Source organism: Malania oleifera, chromosome 2 (genome assembly GCF_029873635.1).
Source record: "Malania oleifera isolate guangnan ecotype guangnan chromosome 2, ASM2987363v1, whole genome shotgun sequence".
Taxonomy (NCBI): domain Eukaryota; kingdom Viridiplantae; phylum Streptophyta; class Magnoliopsida; order Santalales; family Ximeniaceae; genus Malania; species Malania oleifera.
The window spans coordinates 126,818,210-126,839,527 of NC_080418.1; the positions used below are offsets into that span (position 1 = coordinate 126,818,210).

The window sequence follows — 21,318 nt, forward strand, 5'->3', positions numbered from 1 at the left end:
TCCCTTTCGCTTCCCAAGTTAATAAACAGGCTGCAAACCCTTTCATGTTAGTCCATTCTAATGTTTTGGGTCTTAGTAAAGTTGTGTCCAAGTTGGGCTTCTAGTACTTTGTCACCTTTGTGGATGATTATTCATGAATGACTTGGCTATATTTAATAAAAGATCATTCTGGGTTATTTCATACATTTTCTGCCTTTTTGTTCTTAAATAAAGACTCTATTTGGTTTGCTAGTTCTAATACCTTGAAGTGATAATGCTAAAGAGTATTTTAGTTCACAATTCACAACTTATATGACTAAGTTTGGTATTGTCCCTCAATCATCTTATGCCCACACTCGTCAACAAAATGGGGTCGCAAAAAGGAAAAATAGACATATCCTTACAATCACTCACACCTTACTTTATCAAATGCACGTACCTAAAGTGTTTTGGAGTGATGTTGTACTTACTGCTTGCAATATGATCAACACGATGTCATCCTCTATTCTTAGTGGTAAAATTCCCTACTCCATTCTCTTTCCTAATTCAACTTTATTCTCTCTGCCTCCTTGTATATTCGGGTATATGTCCTTTGTTCATCAACTAACTCCTGGGGTGGATAAGTTGGATCCTCGTGCTATAAAATGTGTTTTTTTTTAGGCTACTCATATACTCATATCATTGTTACAGTCCCGTGTTGCATCGCTTCTTTGTTTCTACAAAGGCTACCTTCTTTGAGTCTACACCTACTCCCCTGAGTGCTTCTCTACCTAATCTTCCAGATTCTAGTATCTTTTCCTTGCCCAATCAACCATCTAAGTCTCCATCACAGTAGTCAAAGGCGCAAGGCACACCGATGCGCAAAGGATACTTGGAGCCGAGGCATGAGGCGAAGGCGCACGCCACATGAAGGTTTGGAGCACAATTATTAAAATTGTGTGCAATGCCTATTTGGTGGGTAATTGATATAAAAACACATCAACGGTAATATTAGAATTTAAAATGCCAAAATATTAAATAGTAATTATGACAACCAAGTACCAAGTTCCAAGTGAAAAAAACATAGTTCAACAACAGTAATTAGGTATGCAAGATTTCAAGTTTCAAATTTGAAATGAAATAAAATTGCCAGGTTGAAGGCCCAAAAGCATCTTCAATATCAAAAGAAAAGAGTACAATAAAACAGCAGCTAAATTCGGTAAAAAAATGTTATATATTAATATATTTCAAAAAAATGTATAGTTTGCATACTGCATTTTCAAACAAATTAAAAAACGGCAACAAAATTCAATAAAAAAAATGTTATATATTAATTATAAAGTATAAACTTGCATTAAACTACATAATTAATTACACATTATATAATATTAACTTAGAGGCCTAATGCAACTTAATGTTATAAGAAGCAGGAGGCAACAGAACTGACAAGAAGAAGAAGAAGAAGAAGAAGAACTGAAGAAGAAAAGGAACTGAAAAAAAAGAAGAACTGAAGAAGAAGAATAACTTCGAAGAAGAAGAAGAAGAAGAAGAAGACAACGATGACTTACTAGTTTGAAAATTGAAGCAGCCTGACGACTCACGAAGGCTCGAACCTTGAAGACGAAGGGCTCCCGCTAGTTTGAAGGCTCAAAATGAGCTCACAAAGAGCTCCAGCGGGTTTGAATACTCAAAGACGAGCTCGCCTAGCTCTTGCAGATTCGAAGGCTCAAAGGCAAACTTGCAAAGGGCTTCTGCTGGTGTCATGCTGCTTTGAAGGTTCAAAGAATAAGGGTTCCGACTGGTGTCGTGCTAGCTCGAAGAGTTGCGGATGAATCTTGTTGGTTCAAGTTGAACGAGGGCTAGGGCTTGTTCTGGCCTTTTCTTTATTAATAGGCTAATAGCATCAAAATTTTCAAGGCACGACTCATGGCGCCTCATGCCTCAATGCGCCCCTTTACGCCTTTTAAAGGTCGCCTCGCCTCACTAGTGATGAGGCGCTGGCCTCGTCGCCCCTTTGCGCCTCACACCTAGGCGCACCTCAGGCGCACTTTTGACTACTATGGTCTCCATGTAGTTCAAGTCCTTCTCATCGCCTCAATCATCCTAATTTGCAGGTTCACAAAGGTGGCTCCAAGGAAGAGAGTACCCTCTAGCTTCTACTACCATGCCTTTGATTTCTTCATCAGATGATCATATTTCCCAGGTTGTTGATCCTCCCATTGCTATTCAGAAAGGTAAATGCACATGTACCCAATGTCCTATTTCCAACTATGTTTGCTATGACTTCTTATCACCCTCCTATTACTGCTCTATCATCTATTGCCCCTTCCTAGTTTCAAAAGCCCTAGCCCACTCTGGGTTCAAGAATGTTATGGTTGAAAAGATGAATGCTTTCCAGGATAATGACACTTGGGACTTGGTATCCATTCCTCCTAACAAGTTTACAATTGGTTGTCGCTAGGCATACACTATAAAAGTCAACCCTAATGGTTTTGTGGCTAGGATCATCTTGTTGCTAAGGGGTATACTCAGGTGTATGGTTTGGATTATTCTAACACTTTTTCTCTAGTTTCCATACTTACATCAGTACGCCTATTTATCTCCTTGACTACCACTCATCACCGGCCTCTGCATTAGTTAGATGTAAAGAATGTCTTCTTGCATGGTGATCTTCAAGAGGAGGTCTATATGGAGCAACCACCTAGGTTTTTTGATCAGGGGGAGTCAGGCTTAGTGTGTCGGCTCAAGAAGGCAATATATGGTTTAAAACAGCCTCCCAAAGCATGGTTTGGTCATTCCAATATTGTAGTACTTGAATTTGGTCATCGACGGTGTGCAGCAGATCATTCTGTGCTTTATCATCGAGTAGGATCCTTCTTATTGTGTACGTGGAAGATACCATAATTACAGGTGATGATAACAAAGGTATTCAAAGTCTCAAACCTTATCTACAGACTAAGTTTCAAACCCAAGATTTGAGACCACTGAAATACTTCTTGGGTATAGAAGTATCTAGATCTCATACAGGAACTGTTTTGTCACAAAGGAAGTATGTTCTTGATTGGTTGAATAAAACTGGATTTTTGGGATCCAAACCGGTTGATACACCCATGGATCCTAACAGCAAGTTAGTGTCATATAAGGATGATTTGTTGCCTAATCCTGGACAATACCAAAGACTTGTTGGAAACTTGAATTATCTCATAGTCACTCGACCGGATATATCTTTTGCAACAAGTGTTGTGAGTCAATTTCTAGATTCTTCGAGAAAAAGTCATTGGGACGCAGTAATTCGCATCTTGAAATATTTCAAAGGTGCACCTAGGAGAGGTCTTTTATAACGTAATTAGGGTCACACTTATATTCATGGATATAGAGATGCAGATTGGTCGGGGTTGCCTTCCAACCCAAGATCCACAATCGGGTACTGTATCTTTGGTGGTTATTTGGTTTCTTAGAATAGTAAGAAACAAACGCTGGTGGTCAGGTTAAGTATTGAATCAAAGTGTAGAGCTATAGCTCACACTACTTGTGAACTTGTCTGGTTGAAGAACACGTTGGAAGAAATGGGTTTTTCATATTCTTAGCATACGAAGTTGATGTGTGATAATCAAGCTGCTCTTCATTTTGCCTTGAAACCAGTCTTTCATGAGCGGGACGAAACACATTGAAGTTGATTGCAATTTTGTTCAGGAGAAACTTGTGCAGATTCTCATTACTACCATTTATGTGAAGTCTAATATGCAGCTTGCTGATTTGTTTACTAAAGCTTTTGGGAGTTCTTGTGTTAAATTCATTTGTAACAAGCTAGGAGCATATGATATTTATGCTCTAGCTTGAGGGGGAGTGTTAAAGGTTATTTATGTCTTTTAGTATTATGTATTTGATTTGTATTATAAATCGAGGGAGAGACCTATCTTCAGACTAGGTCAATCATTTGAATCAAAATCTCAACAAGGTTGGTGCTCTTGTGCTTTTGGTATGAGAAAGCTACTGCCGCAACCTAGGATGAAAGCTTGATCAAGAAGCTGCCAACAATGATAGTTGAGGCCCAGCAGGTGCACTTTCACTAAGATCCAGAGAGGATGTCGGGCGATATCCAAAAGATCAATGAGGAGGATAAGTCTGCTGGTAAAGAAAGGAATTCAAAAAAGTTTATGCACACACTGTGGACAAGTGAGGAATTCTACTGAGATGACGGAAAAATATGAGTTTTGTGAGACCCTTAATTATTGAAAAGGGATTGATTAGTGCAGAAGAAAGGTTAAGGACAAGGAAAAATAGGTGATGAGTCAAATAACGATAGTGATGATATTAGTTGGTTTGCAGATGAGGGTAGGTTTGCTTTTGGATGAGATTCAAGAACAATGTGGCTATGAGCTTTTGGATGAGATACAAGAACAATGTGGCTTTGGTTCTGTCTACTTTACTAAGGGATATACCTTACATGCCACCACCTCAACTGGAATGTTTAGAGGGTATTTCGTTATTTGAGGAGGATGGAATGGGTAAGGAGCAGCAATGTAAGGATGGTAATAGATAAGGTTAATAGGAAGGAGAGATGGATACGTCATATATGGTTATCCAGTCCTGGGGCAATGAGGTGTTTGGATGGGAGTAAAAGGAAGTAGAAGAAGGAGCAGCATAAATTAGCAAATTTGAAATGCTTCATTAACCACAATGGCAAGGGCTTAAAGAGTTCTTACTTGAATTGTTAGTTTTTCTCGTCTTTTTTTTCTCCATCTTGCTTTATTTTCCCTAGAGGATCACTTGTCCTAGGTCATAATCTCTCTTTCCTCTCTTAATGTATATCTTATTTTATTATCCCACAAAAAAAAAAAAAAAAAAAAAGGAAAGAGAGGATTGAACCAAGGATTTGCAAGAGATAAAATGCCATTACCATCCAAGGTCCAAACCCTCGAATCCCTTCTAGATTAACGCTGGAAAGAATTCATCAAAATTAAGCAAAGAACCCTCACCAGCCTTGTGATAAATAAGATTTATACAAAAGGAAAATTCCAAGTAACACCATCCCACTCAACAACCAAAAGGAATAAATGGGCACATCATGCAATGAGGAAATATGACAAGGCTGAGGAAATATGACAGCAAAAGAAAAAACAAAACAAAAAAAAGCATCCCCAACTCACACATCTTCCCAAAAATGAACCAAAAAGGAATCACCAACTTCATATTTAAAATGGGGAAAGAGAACACAGAAGCAATCAGCAGAATCAGTTTCCAAGGACTCTCTTGAGACACTAGTTCAAATATTATCATTCTAGCCATTCTCTAGCAAACTGCAAACTTACTTGGAATCACTTTATGCCAAAGGGAGTTATTTCCACAGGGAACCACCACAATGACTTTCCAACAATAGCAATGTTTCTTAGACACCAAATTACCAAGACCAACAACCCCCCACCCCCTCCTCCTTTGACAAACAGACACTGTTCAAACTCACTAAATGATCCCTCGACTCACCCAACACCAAACCAAAGAAAGTCTCTCATCAGTCACTCTTAACTAACCAACCACCCGAACTAGAATCTAAAACAAATATAAAGGTAATAGATGACAGACAAGCTTCAACCAAGGTAATAAACCCACCCAAAGAAAACATAAATCCTTTCCAAACAAGGTAATGCGCCCAAAGAGAGCATACAACCTTTACAACAATCCAACAATAGAACAATCCCAAAAAGCAAAAGAGAATGAGAACACCTAAATGCATGAAATACTCAATAGCCCCTACAAAACACCACAACCCACTAAAGAAGCAAGATTTGAAACTGCAATTGGGCTTATATTTATGGCAACAATCCCATGCTTACCCATATTAATTCCTAGCTCAGGGACTTCCTTAGATTTGAAGGATGGTAAGGACATAGCAAAAAGATTACCTGTTGTTGGACAAGAAGAAAATGGTATCATTTGCAGACAACAAAGGAGACACAACATCATCGTCTCTACCCACTGCGCTACATGAAGCCTCTATGGGCAATCTTAAAAGATAACCTACTCAGCACATTTTCAACAAGAATGAACAAAAAAGGTGACAAGGGATATCCCTGTCTAATCCCCCTCAAAGCTGAAAATCACATCTTGGGCTCCCCATTAATAACAATGGCACAATCAGCCTCTATTCCACTCTCCATCTAGAACCAAACCCCTTACTATCTAAAATCTTGGCAATAAAAATCCACCTTGCATGATCGTAAGGTTCATCAAAACCCAATTTTAAACCAACTCCCTGCTATTCCTCCATCTAAACTTCCTTAACAAACCCATCTCCCCCTAGAAAAATGCCCAATATCTGCCAACCAACAAATGCATTCCATGAATTAGAGAGGGTGACTCCCAAAACAACACTTACACCACGAAATTTTACACACATTATAAACTAAGATAATAAGCCTAAAATATTTTACCTTGATAAAGCAATCTGATTTCGAAAAAGTGATTTAAGCCAAATTGGTACTTTTTTCCAATAATTCCATTCACATAAAACTCCTGAAAAACCTTCAACAAGTCAACCTTCCCCACATCCCAGCAATCTTGAGAAAAGATCATATTTAACCAACTTAGACAGAGAGCCTTCACCCCTGAAACCACTCTCATAACTTATTACTCATTAGAAGATATCCGCAGCCACAACACCTAATTAGACTGACTAAATCACTGGCCTCCAAGAGTCCTATAAATACAGAGTTGTTTTCACACAAAAAAATAATTAGTAAACTTCGCTCCAATCAAGTCAACATTCCTCGCATTATCTCTGCCAGTAGTCTCCAGCATCTAAATCATAATTTTCCTCCTCTCACCATTAGCAACTTGATTAGAAAACTTATAATTACAATCTCCTTCCCCAACATACTTGAATATAATATTCTGCATTAGCTTCTATCATCATTAAAAAGGAGACAATCAATATTGTTCACAAGAAACCTCAGAAAACTCACTAGATTTCTACAAACTATCTATGTACTCAATCTCATGCAAAATATTCACTTTCGCCAATATAGTATCACCAAAAACTTCTGCAATCCACTTTTTCAAAACTTTTCAGACATTTTAGCTTCTTAATTAATTCAAAGCCTCAAATTCGTCAACCAATAATGTTTTCCAACTCTACTCAAAGAGTGATGAGTTAACCACATATTTTCAAGTAAAAAAGGTGTGGTCCCAACTTAACCTCATTGGTCTCTCAGAGAATAGGGAAAATGACACCAACTTGCCTCGCCTCCCAATACAAATCAATTTTCAGCTGGAATTATTCTGCTCAATCCCAATTGTTTTACACATTGGTTGGACAAGAAATTTCTGCCACTAGGATTTTCCGATCAGCATAAGAATTCCAATTCCATTTTGAGAAGGCCTATTCATTTCCCCTATCCGGAGACAAAGACAACTTTATCAATGCTATTGATTTCTGTGGTGCTTTGCATTTCAACCAGCTTCTATTGTTTCTCCCTCTCTCTTGTGCTTTTTCTTTTGCTGTTTTATGCTTAATGCTAGGGGACTGTTGACACATAACCCCAACGACCATTCAAACAAAAAGCTCCACTGTATCCAGCAATGCTGAATGCTTGTCACATTTGACCAGATCAATCACGACTGTCAATGGCTTGCTCACTACGCCAAGAAAAATAAATCGTGTTGCAGAGATCGTCCCGGCACAGGAGAACTGAAAGAGACAGCTAAACCAAACAAACACCATCACCCCACATGCAAAACTATCTGACCAGTTCATATTCTCCGAAACAGTGGAGAGCACAAGGACAAAGAGAGAGAGAGAGAAGCCGGCAATGGTGCAACAAGTCTTTCCTGTGTTTAAGCCAGCGTCTCAATGATCTGAGTGCCACTGACTTAACTTACGCATTGAGGTTCAGAGCTTGTAGGGTTTTTTCATTTCAGAGAGAATTGGAGGTGGGGGAGTTTTTTTTTTCCCCTTTTATAAAAAAAAGAAAAATAAACACAGTAAATTAAATTTAAAAAAAAAAATCAGCTGGGTTGACCCAAGGCTGGCCACAAGTTACCCTGATTTGCACCAGTTTCAGGCTGTGTCAGCCTGTTCAACCTCAGTTCGCTCATTTCTGGTATTTAAAATTAACCAGACCATCTTGTAACCAGTCAAAAGCCATGAATCAGGTCAAGTTTTTAAGATCATGTTCCAAAGAACAAAGAGAACAGTCAAAAATATATATATATAAAGGACTGTCATACCTTATTGAAAATAACTGTCCCTCGCTTCTCAAGCAATGGCTTGACAAGATCCCGGTCTCCCATGGACACACCTCCAGAAGTTAGAAGAATATCAATCCCAGCAGCAATGGCACTATCCAAGACCCTCTCAAGTTCTTCTTCATCGTCACGAGCAATACCAAGGTCAAGAACTTTGCAATGTTGCTGTATTGCCGCAGCAAGTAGCATGGCACGGTTGGAGTCCCTTATCTGTACAACAGCCCGATTAGCTTAAACTGTAAAACTAAAAAAAACTGTATCGCATGGGAAATCTAAAGCAACCTTGATGTATATCTAAAGAAGTATTCCAGAGATGAGATTGTAGCACACAGTGCAAATTTATGATAAGAGTTAAGACACAACCACCTATGGGTCACACATGAGAAAGAAATAAATTTTAAGTCTTCTTGCTATGTGTTAGAACAATAAAAGCATTGGGGAAAAGTTATGGTTTGCACCAGAAAATAATTCATGGAACAGGGGATCAAATGTTAATGTCAACTAAGATTTTCACCTAGTTTTGATATTTCAGTGCTCATACAATCATTTAGTTTTGATATTTCAGTGTTCATTCCATGATGGTTCCCAAGTGTGATGCCGAAGATCAAATGCCATCATACTTATTTGCCACCTGCACCACACAACATTGGTCAGGCCTCCTCAAGGATAAGAGAGGCCTTATATTACCCCCAGTGATTCATGAGTGGCTCTTTCAATGCAGGCACTTCCTTTTTGTTTTAGTTGAAGTCAATTGCGTGATGCTGGAGATAGTTGTTATGCTACTTCATGGTTAGAACAATGCTTTTGTGAAGAAAGGAGGACAGAAGATTTTGGGGAGCTGCCTCTCCCTATTTAATGTAGCATTTACTCTCTCTATTTAAGAACTTTGAAGAAATTGAGCTTCCTCTTCAAAAGTTCAAATTTCTCTCAGTACTTACTTAAGTGGATTCATTGGATTCACTTTTATTGAATACTCTAAAAAAGAGGCTTTTTATCTTCTAGACAGCAATAAGCTATTGATGCTTTGTCCATGCATATAATGCATATTGAACATGTACTTCAGTGTTCACTTTTTAACATCTTTTATAACATTAGCATATCCCACAACGAATAATCCAGTTCTTAACAGAGTAGCGCAACTGTGCAAGACAACAAGCAAAAAAAAAAAAAAGACACCCTACATTATGTAAAGAATTAGTAATGCAGAGAGACTACCTGGCCACGGCTTAAATAGCCAGTTGTTGGCTCTACAAGTTCATCCCCAGTAGAAAGCACAGCAATTGTTGGGGTAGGATAAACCTACACAACAGCATTAACCATCAGCTTTCACAAACTCATCAAGCACAAAATGGTTAGATGGGAAATATATAATTTTACCTTCACCATCATCAAACCTACTGTAGCAAGTAGGCCAATTTCTGAAGCACCCAATCTTTCTCCAGATTTTAGTACTATGGCATCCTTCTCAATGTCACATCCCTTGCAAACAAATATTCTATATCAATTATTTAAATACAGAGGAATGAATAGTCTTCAGATCATAAATATGCACAACAAAAGCAGGAAATTGGGAGGAAAAAAGCATTCGATGTGAAACAGTCAGGACTTGGATTTAGGTACTGTTTTTTCTGCACAGGAAGAAACAGTGGAAACATGGTAACAAAGACAACACTTATAAGGACATACAAGCATGACATTTGCCCCACAGTTTCGATTAAAGAATAACTCATATCTGAGCCTTACATCGAGGGGGGAGACAAAAACAACTTATGTAACTAACAAGTACGCTTACATAATGGTGCACAACCTATATAAATAAAAATAAGACCTGCTCAGAACATGGTGTATCCAAAGATAATCACAATATGATACAACATCCTACAGTGATTTTTCACAAGAAAAGAAAAATAAAATATATTGCACCATTAAAAGAAGCAAAACACCATCAATGAAGACAAATAACAGTAGTCAATTTAAATATTCCAACATTTTAACCCTTTAGATTGAAATTATTAGAATGCCACTTTAACTAAAAGCATGGGCCAACAATGTATATCAAGCCTTAACACTCCCCCACACGTGTAGCCCAACAACACACAGAGAGAGAAACAAACAATGGACAACACCCTTTATAAGAAATAAGATGATTCTTAATAAACAAACAATAAATGCGAGCAACATGACTGGAACCCAGGACCTCCTGGCAACCTGGCTCTGACATCGGTTGTCAGCCAACAATGTATATCAGGCGATAGCAGAAACCTGGTTTCTACTTGCAAGCCATGGCCAACAATAATAGGTGCCCTTAGAAATTTAAGCACCCAGATTCAAGGTCTTCCTGACAAACAGTTGATGTTAGCAGTGTTGCTGGTCTCAGAGCTCAAGCCTCCACTAGGTCAGGTCCAATATTTACACTTCCACAGTTCCACTCTCAGATTGTCCAATCCTATGCCTACAATAATCACTGAAGCAGACCCAATGATCAACAGTTGAGTATTTTAGTTTCCAAACAATGAATATAGCAATCCAAAACTTTCCAGGCTTAAACCAAAAGCATTGCCATAAAATCTACTTCCATGACAATAAATGAACCAGATCCCAAAATCCATAGTACATTTAGCTCTGAAACATTGAATCTTGCTTTCCATTTAATTTATCATTCTCTCCACTTGCATAAATGTTATATTAATATAGACCCAACATAGTCTGCCCCTTTCCCAGACCCTGCATACTCAGGAGCTGTGCACCCGGCTGGCTTTCTGTTTTAATTTGCAAATAAAAAAAAAAATCTTTGTTCGTCAGAAAAAGGTTATGAGTCAGATACCTACACCTATCATCATCCTTCCAACCACCATATAAAAAAGAATTTATGTTTGCGAAAACTGTGTCAAAAGGAGTTGACATTGCAATCAGCATCTACCTGTTAGTCGTCAGTAACATATTCCCATACAATTGGTAAAACGAAGTCACAAACTCAGCATCTTGAGCAAAAACATTCTATATCCAGGAAAGCAGTTACTGAGTAAGCATAGTTCTAAAATCGTAACAAACTCATACCACACGGCGAATATCAACACCTTTGCTAGTTTGTACCAATATTTTAACTCGTTTTGAATCAGTAGATGCATCTGTCACTGATTCAGTATTCTCAACTTGAACAACTGCATCGGCACCATCAGGTATTGGCCCTGAAGGGAGAAAATTCAACTTTAGAATTATTTTGCACAGGTTATTAATAGTTCTTTGCATAAAGGTTATCTATTTTAATTTGTGGCATTGTTTGCAGGTATATATGAACCACAAACCTAGAAGAACACAATAAACAGTTTGATCACAGTGAGCCCACCACGAACAGCCTTGTCTGAAGTTGGAAGTACTTTAAAATACCTTTTCTGGACCAATTCCCACATGAAAGAGCATGGAACATGACAGGCACCCTCCAGACACTCTTCCATCTGCACTGTGTTTTAGCCATTTTGCACTCAAGCTGAGGTTTGATATGGCTACAAGCCCTATTTTGCTCATTAAAAGCATCGAACCAATCCCTAATGCACTGAATTTGGTATTGCAATGGAAAAATATTCCAAATGAACACTATCCTGCTTGATGTGGTTTCACGAATCTAATAATCAAAGAGCTACCTTTTGTTATTCTTCCAGCTTTCAAGTTCAAAACCTATTTCAATATTCAAATTTAAAATAAAATGAAAACCAATGCATGCATAATTCTCTGTTTAGTATATGGAAAAAAAATCATTCAATGACTCGTAAACAAAGTGCTATTTTTCTTCAGCTTTTATCAGCCAATTACGCAGACTCCCAACAGATGCTTTCAGCTTTTTCAAGTTTCAATCTTATTTCAGTTGTCTGGTCTTTAAAGGGAGTGGAGGTGGCACAGCAGTAATTACTATTGGGTCTTTGCAGAGGATGCTTTATCCTCCATATCTTGTACTTTTTAAAATCTTTAATGGAATTGTTTTGTCATGTAGAAAAATTTAAGTGAAACCAAAACGCAAAACCACTTCATACTTACCTCAGTTTTTCAAATGGAAAAACTGTCATTCAATTTGATTCTATATGTCTCCAAACTAAGTGGGTATCTCTTTCTCAAAATCAGAGGGTCAAAAGTTTTCGAAAAGGAGCTTTTTCCATCTGTTTTTTTCAGCTCAGCAGCACCTCTTTAATCTAAAAATCACGAAAACATGCAACATGGTTAAAAATTCTTCTTATTTAATTCAATTAGTACTAGCTTCTATTGATTCATCATGTAAAAGTAAATTTTCAGTAATATCATTATCTTCCGCCTGTTAACCTCCTTCCAAGATTATCTTAGAAGTATACCAAAACCACTTTTATCTTACTTAAGCATGTTAACTTACTCTGATACTCCACACACACACACACAAAAGCCAAATAGGGTGAATATACTGAACAACTTCTTAGAATGTAAGGGCCTGTTTGGTTAAGTTTTTGTATGTAGTTTTTTGTATGAATCCAGATACAATGTAGACCTCCCAACCCTTTCTTATCCCCTTTAACCACCACCAACCGCCACATGTACTGCAGTCCATCAATGCCAACAACTATTGGCGCTGCCACCACAATCACCACCACCCACCTCTAATTGCCATCACTCCTCACCGCCAATCACTGCCACCAACCAACACATACTGCCACCAACCACCACCCACCGCCACTCACCACCAACTGCCACCGTCGGCCACCACTGTCCACCCTCACAGCTGCCAACTGCACTGACACTGACTGCCACCAGCGGCACCCAAATGCTGAACACCAGCCACCAAAAAACAAAAGAAGAAAAAAATAATCGTTATCAAATTATCCAAACACATTCTCTGTTTTCATTTTTAGAAAAATAAGTGTGAATTAATTACACAAAATGAATTTTTGAATACAACATATGCATAATTTGTTTGATAAACAATGAAATTTTATTATAAAGAGCAGAATGTACAAAAAGAAAAGAAAAAGAAAAAAACTGGGAGAATGAAAAAAATCTCCCTTTACTCAAAAGAAAATAATTACAAAGTTCATAGTTAAACCCCAAAACAAAACTCAATGAAATAGAGCCAACCAGTCTCACCACTGGTTTTCCAAAGAGATATGGCGAAAGAACCCATTTGCTGACACCCACATCTACTCCAAAGCAAGTTATTAGACATAGCCACACCTTTGAATATTCTAGCATTCCTCTCAAATAAAACACACCAAATAATAGCCATAACAGAGCATCACCATAAAGCTTTCTATCCTTTCCTTCACCAAAACCTCTAAACATGATGGTACAAACCGCCTTCAATGTGGCGGGGCAAACCCAATTCTCACCAAATAGACCAAATAATTTATCCCAAATAGCCATAGTGAAAGGACAATTAAGAAACAAATGATTAGGTCTTCTCTTTTGAAGCAAATCATCATTGTTGAATCTTTCAAGTATTATAGTCCAAATGAAAGGTTTTATTTTCAAGGGAGCTTTGGATTTCCAAATCAAGGGATACAAAGCAAAATTATCCACAGTAAGGTCATGAGTCGAGCAAAGAAAAAGGATTTACAAGAGAATTCCCAAGAAGTGTCTAAGCTCCAAACCCTTTGTCGCTCCCCCAATGAGCATGAAAAGAATCGAGCAGCCTAGACAAAAGGGCCAACTCATTAACTCTCTCTGATTAAGATTTCTCCCAAAATTGGAATCCCAAGAATGCCTATCTCCTTGCAAAAGAAAGCAGAAATAAGGGTATCATGAAGATTAGATAATCGAAAAGACGAGGCAATGTAACAGACAAAGGCATTTCCCCCACCCAATGGTCTTTCCAAAAGCAAATTTGTCAAAATATGCATAGTACAACTAACTGTTTTCATTTTCGAAAACAAGGATTTGGATACAAGTTCCTGACTCCTCGACCAAACAAGCCCCAACATTTTCACATTTCTAAAAACAAATCGGATTATTTAACCAGTTCTAAATTTTAGAAAATCGAAGGCAACAAGGCCATGTTCAAAGTTCAAGACCTTCAAGTAATATTAAATATTCCTTGGCACTGACATCCCCCAAGAATCCTAAGAATGTCATGTAGATGTTTGGTAGAGGTCTATGGATTGCCCATAATACATCCCCATCATGTGAAAGGACAGATTAACCATGATTGCACCTTACAAGGGCAGGCTTACTACAATTACATGAGGCAAAAAAAAATTCCACAACCACCTATTTGTTAGGGAATCAGATTACAACAACTTTTTTTTTTATTTGTTAGTTCATTGGAAGGCCCATTGGGCTTGGGCAACAAAATGGAGGGTAGTCCATCCCTCTTCCAAACCCCTCCCCACCAAATCCCAAGGTATGAACCTCAGATCTCTAGCATAAAAGTTTCATGGTCAACATGTTGCATCTAGCCCAAAGGACCACTAGAGTTCCTTTGGCATCCATTGTTCCCAAGAATTTGGCTGCCCAATGCAAGCATCCAAGATACCTACCACATTTCTAGGAATCATGCCTAAAAATGTTTCTTGAACCAAGCACAGGTCACTTTTTGGCCCCTCAAAAGTGTAAATCCTTTTCCTTTCATACTATATTTCAACGCACCATATTATTGGCACAAAATTTGGAAATCAAACACAAGAACTCCGAATATAAAAACTAATAAATTATTCAATTTCCATCATAATTACGACAAGCATTTAAAAAAGAATACCCATAAAAACTATAAAAGTAAAACATATTCAAAAAAAACAAAAGAGAAAAATAAGAGCTTTTGTTTTGAATTTCTTAGAATCTCTATGCTGTAACAGTTCGAACCTTCTAGAGTAAAAGAAACACAAGGAGTCTAGAATTATATGATCATCATAACGTTCACAAGAAAGATGAACTTGGTGTAACCATGTAGGCTTACGAAAGCTCCAAACTTTAGAGTATTCAAAATGAATAATACTCATTAGCAAGTTAAAGATCCAGTAACCAAAGGTACATGAATCAATACAACATAAAAACACTTAAAACAAGGTCTTGAAATAAATTTATGCATAAGAGGTTCATCTTAATAGAAAATCAACATCACAATGGATGTATATATGCATAGTGTTGAACATATTCACACCAAATTTAACTTAGAAAAACTTTTTAAAACATAAACTTATGCATGCCCCTATTTTTCCAAGTAAATTGAGGTTATCACTAAATAGAAATCATAAGCTATATCACACTGCTTATAAAATCTAACTGTACATACATGTTTTAAAACAACAAAACCAAGCCTTAAGTCCCACTAGGTGGGTCAACTATATGAATCCCTTTCCGCCAATTTATGCAATCATGTACATACAAGTTTTAATTCCAAAAATTAGATGGCACTGAAGTCTATACAAAGAAAACGAACGGTTGTCTAGCTTTCTTGAGGGCATGAAGGGTTTCTACCTTTTGCATAAGACATCCCTATATTCTTCATTTATGTAGTCTAAAAAGAGGGGGCTTCTTTTAGGACAAGATCCTATTTATACAATAGAGAGGCGTCTATATCCCTAGGAATTTATGTGGCATTGGGTGTCCATTTATTGAGCCTAGCCTCAATATTTCTTAGCCCCTATCAGACTTATTGAATAAACCCAACAGCTTTATTTTGAAATGAGTCCATGTATTCTAAATAAACCAAATAACTTTTAAATGGGTTAGGTCAACTTAACAGGAGTACAACTTGGTGACTTGTAACACTTTGTCTTAGCAATCCAACGCGATCATACTTTAGCAAATTTTTTGCGTCTTCACTTAGCAAAACTTCCCACCACTTGACAAGAGTTAGAATTGGAAATACAATTTTCAGCTATCTAAGCATGAAAAAAACAAATTAGTATTCACAACAAGAAGGCATGACATATTGAAAACAAGCAAATAAAATCCATCAAAAACGTACAGAAATTAGCATTGTTGAATAAGGAAGGTTACAATGACAACTTTTAGCTACTTATGAATAAAAGGAACAAATAATGTTATATGCAGCCAAGTATAAAACAACCATTGGGAATGAGGGCTAACATATAAGAAGCCATCACTATATCCATAACTTTCACAGCTTCCTCTTGCTGACATTATCCTTCATTTGACTTCCAGGATAGCGTGCTAAAAAAAATTCCTACTTCAATATTTCGAACTCTCAGATAAAAAGTAGGTTGCACTATTAGAATTAAAATTGCATATTTAAACAGCATAGATAACCATAAATTTATAAAGAACATCTAGATACTTGTGATTGTTAGACTGACCTCCAGTAGTTACATATGCAACAGTTCCAGGAATCACAGTCACACCAATCCCATCATTTCCAGCTCTTGACTCAGTGACTACAGGATATTCTCCAGGCCCATCTGAAGCAACTACTGCATAACCATCCTACATAAACCAAGAACCCGTTTTCGATTCAACTGAAGAAATGAAGTTCTGGTAAAAAAAGATTCCCCACTATGACAGCTCACTGGTTTGACTGTTTCATGTCAATTGTAAAATGAACACTGTCGACCAAGTAAATGAAATACAACAGCTCATCAAATATAAGGCTAAAGGAAATGTTGGGCCCAAAACAAAAGATTAGGTTCAGAAGAGAGGAGCTCAACATTTGAACAAACTGCCACACAATATCCAAGAAAAAGCTTAAAGAATAAAGATGCTGCAACCATAAGAGCAGGAACTTCAAACGATAAGTATTTGTTTTACAAGATCAAGGGATATATTGCATACAGACCAATTTTGCCTTTTGTGAAGAATGATCATGCCAAAAGTTAGGCATGAAGGGTAATCAGCAAGTGGTAAAGATCACGGACAAGAAATTTCAAAAAGTTAGAAAGTCAAACCACTAGAATGATCCTAAATCTCTGTTTAAACTTCATTTATGCCATCTTCTCCTTCTTGCTTAAAATATCATGAGAATGTGATAGTAAAAAGGTTGTAATCATATAACCCATTAAACCCAAATAACAAAACCAGCTCCTAAATAGTCCGCGGTGCAATATTGAAAAAACTAAAAATTTCATATTCCAAATGTTCTAAAATCTCTGAAAATATGCGGAAAAACACAGAAAACAACAGAACTGTACAAATAATAATAATAATACTCTTTGCTTCCTTCTTTTGGAAGAAGGTCTTTTGTTGTATTTAATTCCCTTGTGGAAATAATCCAAATGTTCTAAAATCACTGAAAATATGCGGAAAAAACTAAAAAACAACAGAACTTTACAAATAATAATAATAATATTCTTTGCTTCCTTCTTTTGGAAGCTGGTCTTTTGTTGTATTTGCTTCCCTTGTGCAAATAAGAAGAAGAAGAAGAAAAGCATGTTATTTTTTAAACCGCAAAATCCAAGTAGCCGCAAGGATTAGACAACAGTCCACAAAAAATAGACCCCTGGAAGAATTTGAATAAATTGGCAAAGAATGAAGGGAAAAATCGATACTGTACAAGTTATTAGCTCGATTGCCGAAGCCAATTTCATTTCATTACAGCAATAGGTAAATCATACTCCAACTTTAAGACAACATAGTCTATTATCCCAACTTTAAGCTACACTCCGGGTTGCATTTGATTAGTGCATTTTTCTTTTCTTTTTTAGGTTTCGGAATTTCGCTTTCAAACAGAAACAAGAGTACTTAGACAAAAACTAATCAGCAGACGAATTGATCACTGCGTAGTGGTTTTGGGAGTACGAATGGCACCTTAATAGATGCTGGGTAAGGAGGCAAGGGGTCGACGGCACGGACGTCCTCCGCCAAGACCTTGCCGAGGGCTTCAGGGAGAGGGACCGCGATGGGCAGCAGCCGCTGGGCTACTCCCAGGACTGTTCTGAGCGCCTCCTCCGCAGAGATCATCGCCGCCGTCAGCGTCGGTCCCCTTCTTCGAACTCCGCGTGGTAACGAAGGGTGCGAGTTTTTTACAGGACTACAAAGAAAAATAAAAGAAAAAACACAAATATGTACTTCTCGGGAAAAATCTACGGAAATAAAACGAATCGACTTTTGGAAAGTAGATTCGATATTTTTATAATAAAAAAAAGCAAAGAAAAACACATAATCGACTTTTGGAAATTTGATTCTCAGCGCGTGGCAAGATAGGATACTGGCACTCTACCGGTCAGCACGAAAAAAGAAAGACGACAAAATGGAAAGTCGGGTCTCTAGTAGTGAGCCTGGGCACCCATCTGTCCCAGTGCCGGTTGCTCCTCAAGAGGAAGGGCTTCTCTTTCCAAGAGTTCGCTCGAAAGATTACCACATCTTCGGATGTGTTGGTCGATATGGTTACAAGGATGTGCGGAAGGAGGATCACCATACATTTGATTTGAGCAGCTTTTGGTTGAAAGCCTGGAGAAGGTTTTGAGAAGAGAGGCCCAAGATCTTGCTTTAGAGAGTACTCTAAACGAGTCGGAGCTTGATGACGGTGTTTCGGTGAGGTCAAGGGAACCTGCTGCCCCAGGTGAGGATGGGAATTTTGAACTCAGGACTCCGTTGATGTATGATGAGATCGAGATTGGAAGAAGCAGGAGCTTCCACATGATCAGATGTGGTCATAGTGTTGCCATCAAGTGTCATATATGTCGTCAGATGAAGATCCCAGCCTCGAATTAATACGAGCTTTCAGATCTCCGGGAAGCCATGGATTCAGGATTTACTTATTCGCCTGCTCATGGGGACGTGAGGGCGAGGAAAAATTCTTGGTTCTTCAAGAAACAGGTTATGAATTACTTCTATGCATTTCTGGGAAGGAATTCAAGGGCAGGTACTGCAAACATGAGTGTTCCTCCCATGAATATCATGCAAGTTGGTATGACCTACGTGGTTTGATTTATTTGCCATGTGTTAGAATCTTTGTTTTCTGTGTGGGCAGGCTCAGATGAGTCTAACCTGCGGAGAATCAACAAAAGTTGGTTCTCTCACTTTCTTTTCCTTTTTTTTTTTTTTTGGCGCTCATCTGAAGTGTCGGTGACCTATCCCATCACGCTTGGAACCGACTTTTCAATAGTAGATTCTATGTTTTTCTTTATTTTAAAAAAAAAATATCAAACTGACTTTTCAATTGGATTTATTTCCGTAAATTTTTCTCCATCCATATATTTTTGAATTTTTTTTCCTAATAATTTAATAAAAAACTCAAAAAAAATTCATAGTTTTTCCGCAAATAATATTAATTTAATCATTATATCAAAATGAGGACGCCCATGCACTCTGGTTTGACACATGCCTCTCTTTTATAATGATTTTATAATATTGTTTTTATATTTTTAATTATTTTTTTAGTAGCACACTGTAGCGTGCTGCATGAAAAAATTTGAAGTGTTAAAAGACAATTGCTTCAAGCATTATTCAAAATCAAATTGAAAATGTCAAAATTAATTTTTAATCTTTATTAACAAGAAGCGGAAGTGTAGGTCAATCTTCAAGATCAAACGTAATAGAAGACTTGGAAAGAAAAAGTATTTCAAGTGTTTATACTAAACCCAATAGATTTTATAAGCTTAAAGGAATAAATTTCGAACCAGAAGTTCCTCAAAGATATTACTCTGAAGAATCAAATTCACCAACAATGTCTTTGTTAAAAATAAAAATAAAAAATTATAATCTAAATGTTATTTATGGTTCTTAACAAAATTTGTATATTCGGACAGTATTAAACGTTTGAGTTTGTCTCCTTAATTCATTAGTTTCCTTTAAAGTTTTTTTTTTAATATAAAAGGTTTGATTCATATGTAAACTATTTTATATTTTATTTATACTTAATACTAGTACTATTTGTATTATGAATCAAATATGAACCAAACTGACTTTAATTAATAAAATTTATCTTTCATTTTATGTATCTCCCTTCTCGTTTGCAACATGGGCAAGCAACTAGTGTGTTTTGAAATCTTGTGTGATGATTCAATCCAAATGGAATCGAAATTTTGATTAACCAATTTGTTAAATTTGGTTTTAGTTCATGCTTTTCACATTTTTCGATTTTCAATTTGATTTTGGTTTTTATGTTTATATTATACATTATTATATAATAATTTATATAATATATCTTAAAGTTAAAAAATAATATGCACTAAATATCTTTTGGGTAATTAATTTATATAAATATAGTGTATATGCACACACTAAATCAAAATGCAAGAAACATATATAATTTTTCTTTTAAAAAATCGTTTTGAATATGATAATCGAATTGAACTGAACAGTTGGTTAATTAGACCATTGGTTAACCAAAAGGTTCAAATTAGTTTCAAGTTGACAAAAACACCGAAACTAAAACTTTCGATTCGGTTCAGTTTCTAAAGGTTCGATTCTATGAACACCCCTATACAATAAGTAAGCCCAATAAGTCATGCCCTCGTGGGAGCTAGAACCTTTATTTTTATCAACAATCTTACCTTTGAAAGATTTCTTGAATTTTCTTTTCAAAGCATGAAACTTTGTCTATATGACCATGGCAATCTATCCCTTAGGGAATTTTTTAGGACATTCTAAGTTTCTCCGTCAAATTTCTTTCGAAGTTGATAGGACCTTCCCATTTTAAATGTTGTAGCAAATGCTCTCTCTCTCTCTCTCTCTCTCTCTCTCTCTCTCTCTCTCACGCGCACACACACAAACAACAATGTCATCCATATTATCATAGCCAAGTTAACAAATAATTTTAACGTGTATCAAGTAATGCTTGATACATGATACATGTTTTAATATATAATTTATATTTCTTGTGAAGTTAAGGAGGAGTAAGATCATTTATATTAATTAAATTTGCATTACAACCTTGGATCTCGAAATAGGAGCGCATGGTGTCACTTTATGCATGTATTCTTTGTCTAGTGTCTTCTTAATTTTGTAATAAAAGTAAATGAGATGAAGAAATTGTGAGATATGAAATTGAAATGTTTTATTGAACTTCATAATGAATTTTATTATTTCGCTCCATTTAAGATTGTCTTTGGTGTCTGAATTCAACCATATTCGTTCATAGTTTCACAATAGTTTCCGAATGTAAATTGGTTTGCTTCCATAAGAGTCTATAAATTATAGCCCAATGCATCCATAGTTTGTAATTGTTGTGCATGGATTTCGAAATTCGGATTTGGATTTGAACAG

The 21,318-nt window shown here is 36.8% G+C and overlaps 1 protein-coding gene across 2 annotated transcripts in view; it reads right to left on the reverse strand.

Moving 5' to 3' along the window:
• Positions 1-21,088, reverse strand: part of LOC131147833 (molybdopterin biosynthesis protein CNX1) — a 45,892-nt gene extending 24,804 nt beyond the window's left edge. The window contains exons 1-7 of one of the 2 annotated variants that reach the window (XM_058097437.1): positions 18,329-21,088; positions 17,917-18,139; positions 16,473-16,599; positions 11,260-11,390; positions 9,580-9,681; positions 9,418-9,501; positions 8,185-8,412 (exon numbers count right to left, since the gene is read on the reverse strand). In XM_058097437.1, coding sequence (XP_057953420.1) covers positions 8,185-8,412; positions 9,418-9,501; positions 9,580-9,681; positions 11,260-11,390; positions 16,473-16,599; positions 17,917-18,069 — 825 coding nt within the window. In that variant the 5' untranslated portion in view covers positions 18,070-18,139; positions 18,329-21,088. Of the gene's footprint in view, positions 1-8,184; positions 8,413-9,417; positions 9,502-9,579; positions 9,682-11,259; positions 11,391-16,472; positions 16,600-17,916; positions 18,140-18,328 lie in introns of those variants that run through there. The other variant, XM_058097438.1, reaches the window with a different exon arrangement.
• Positions 21,089-21,318: the final 230 nt, after the last annotated feature.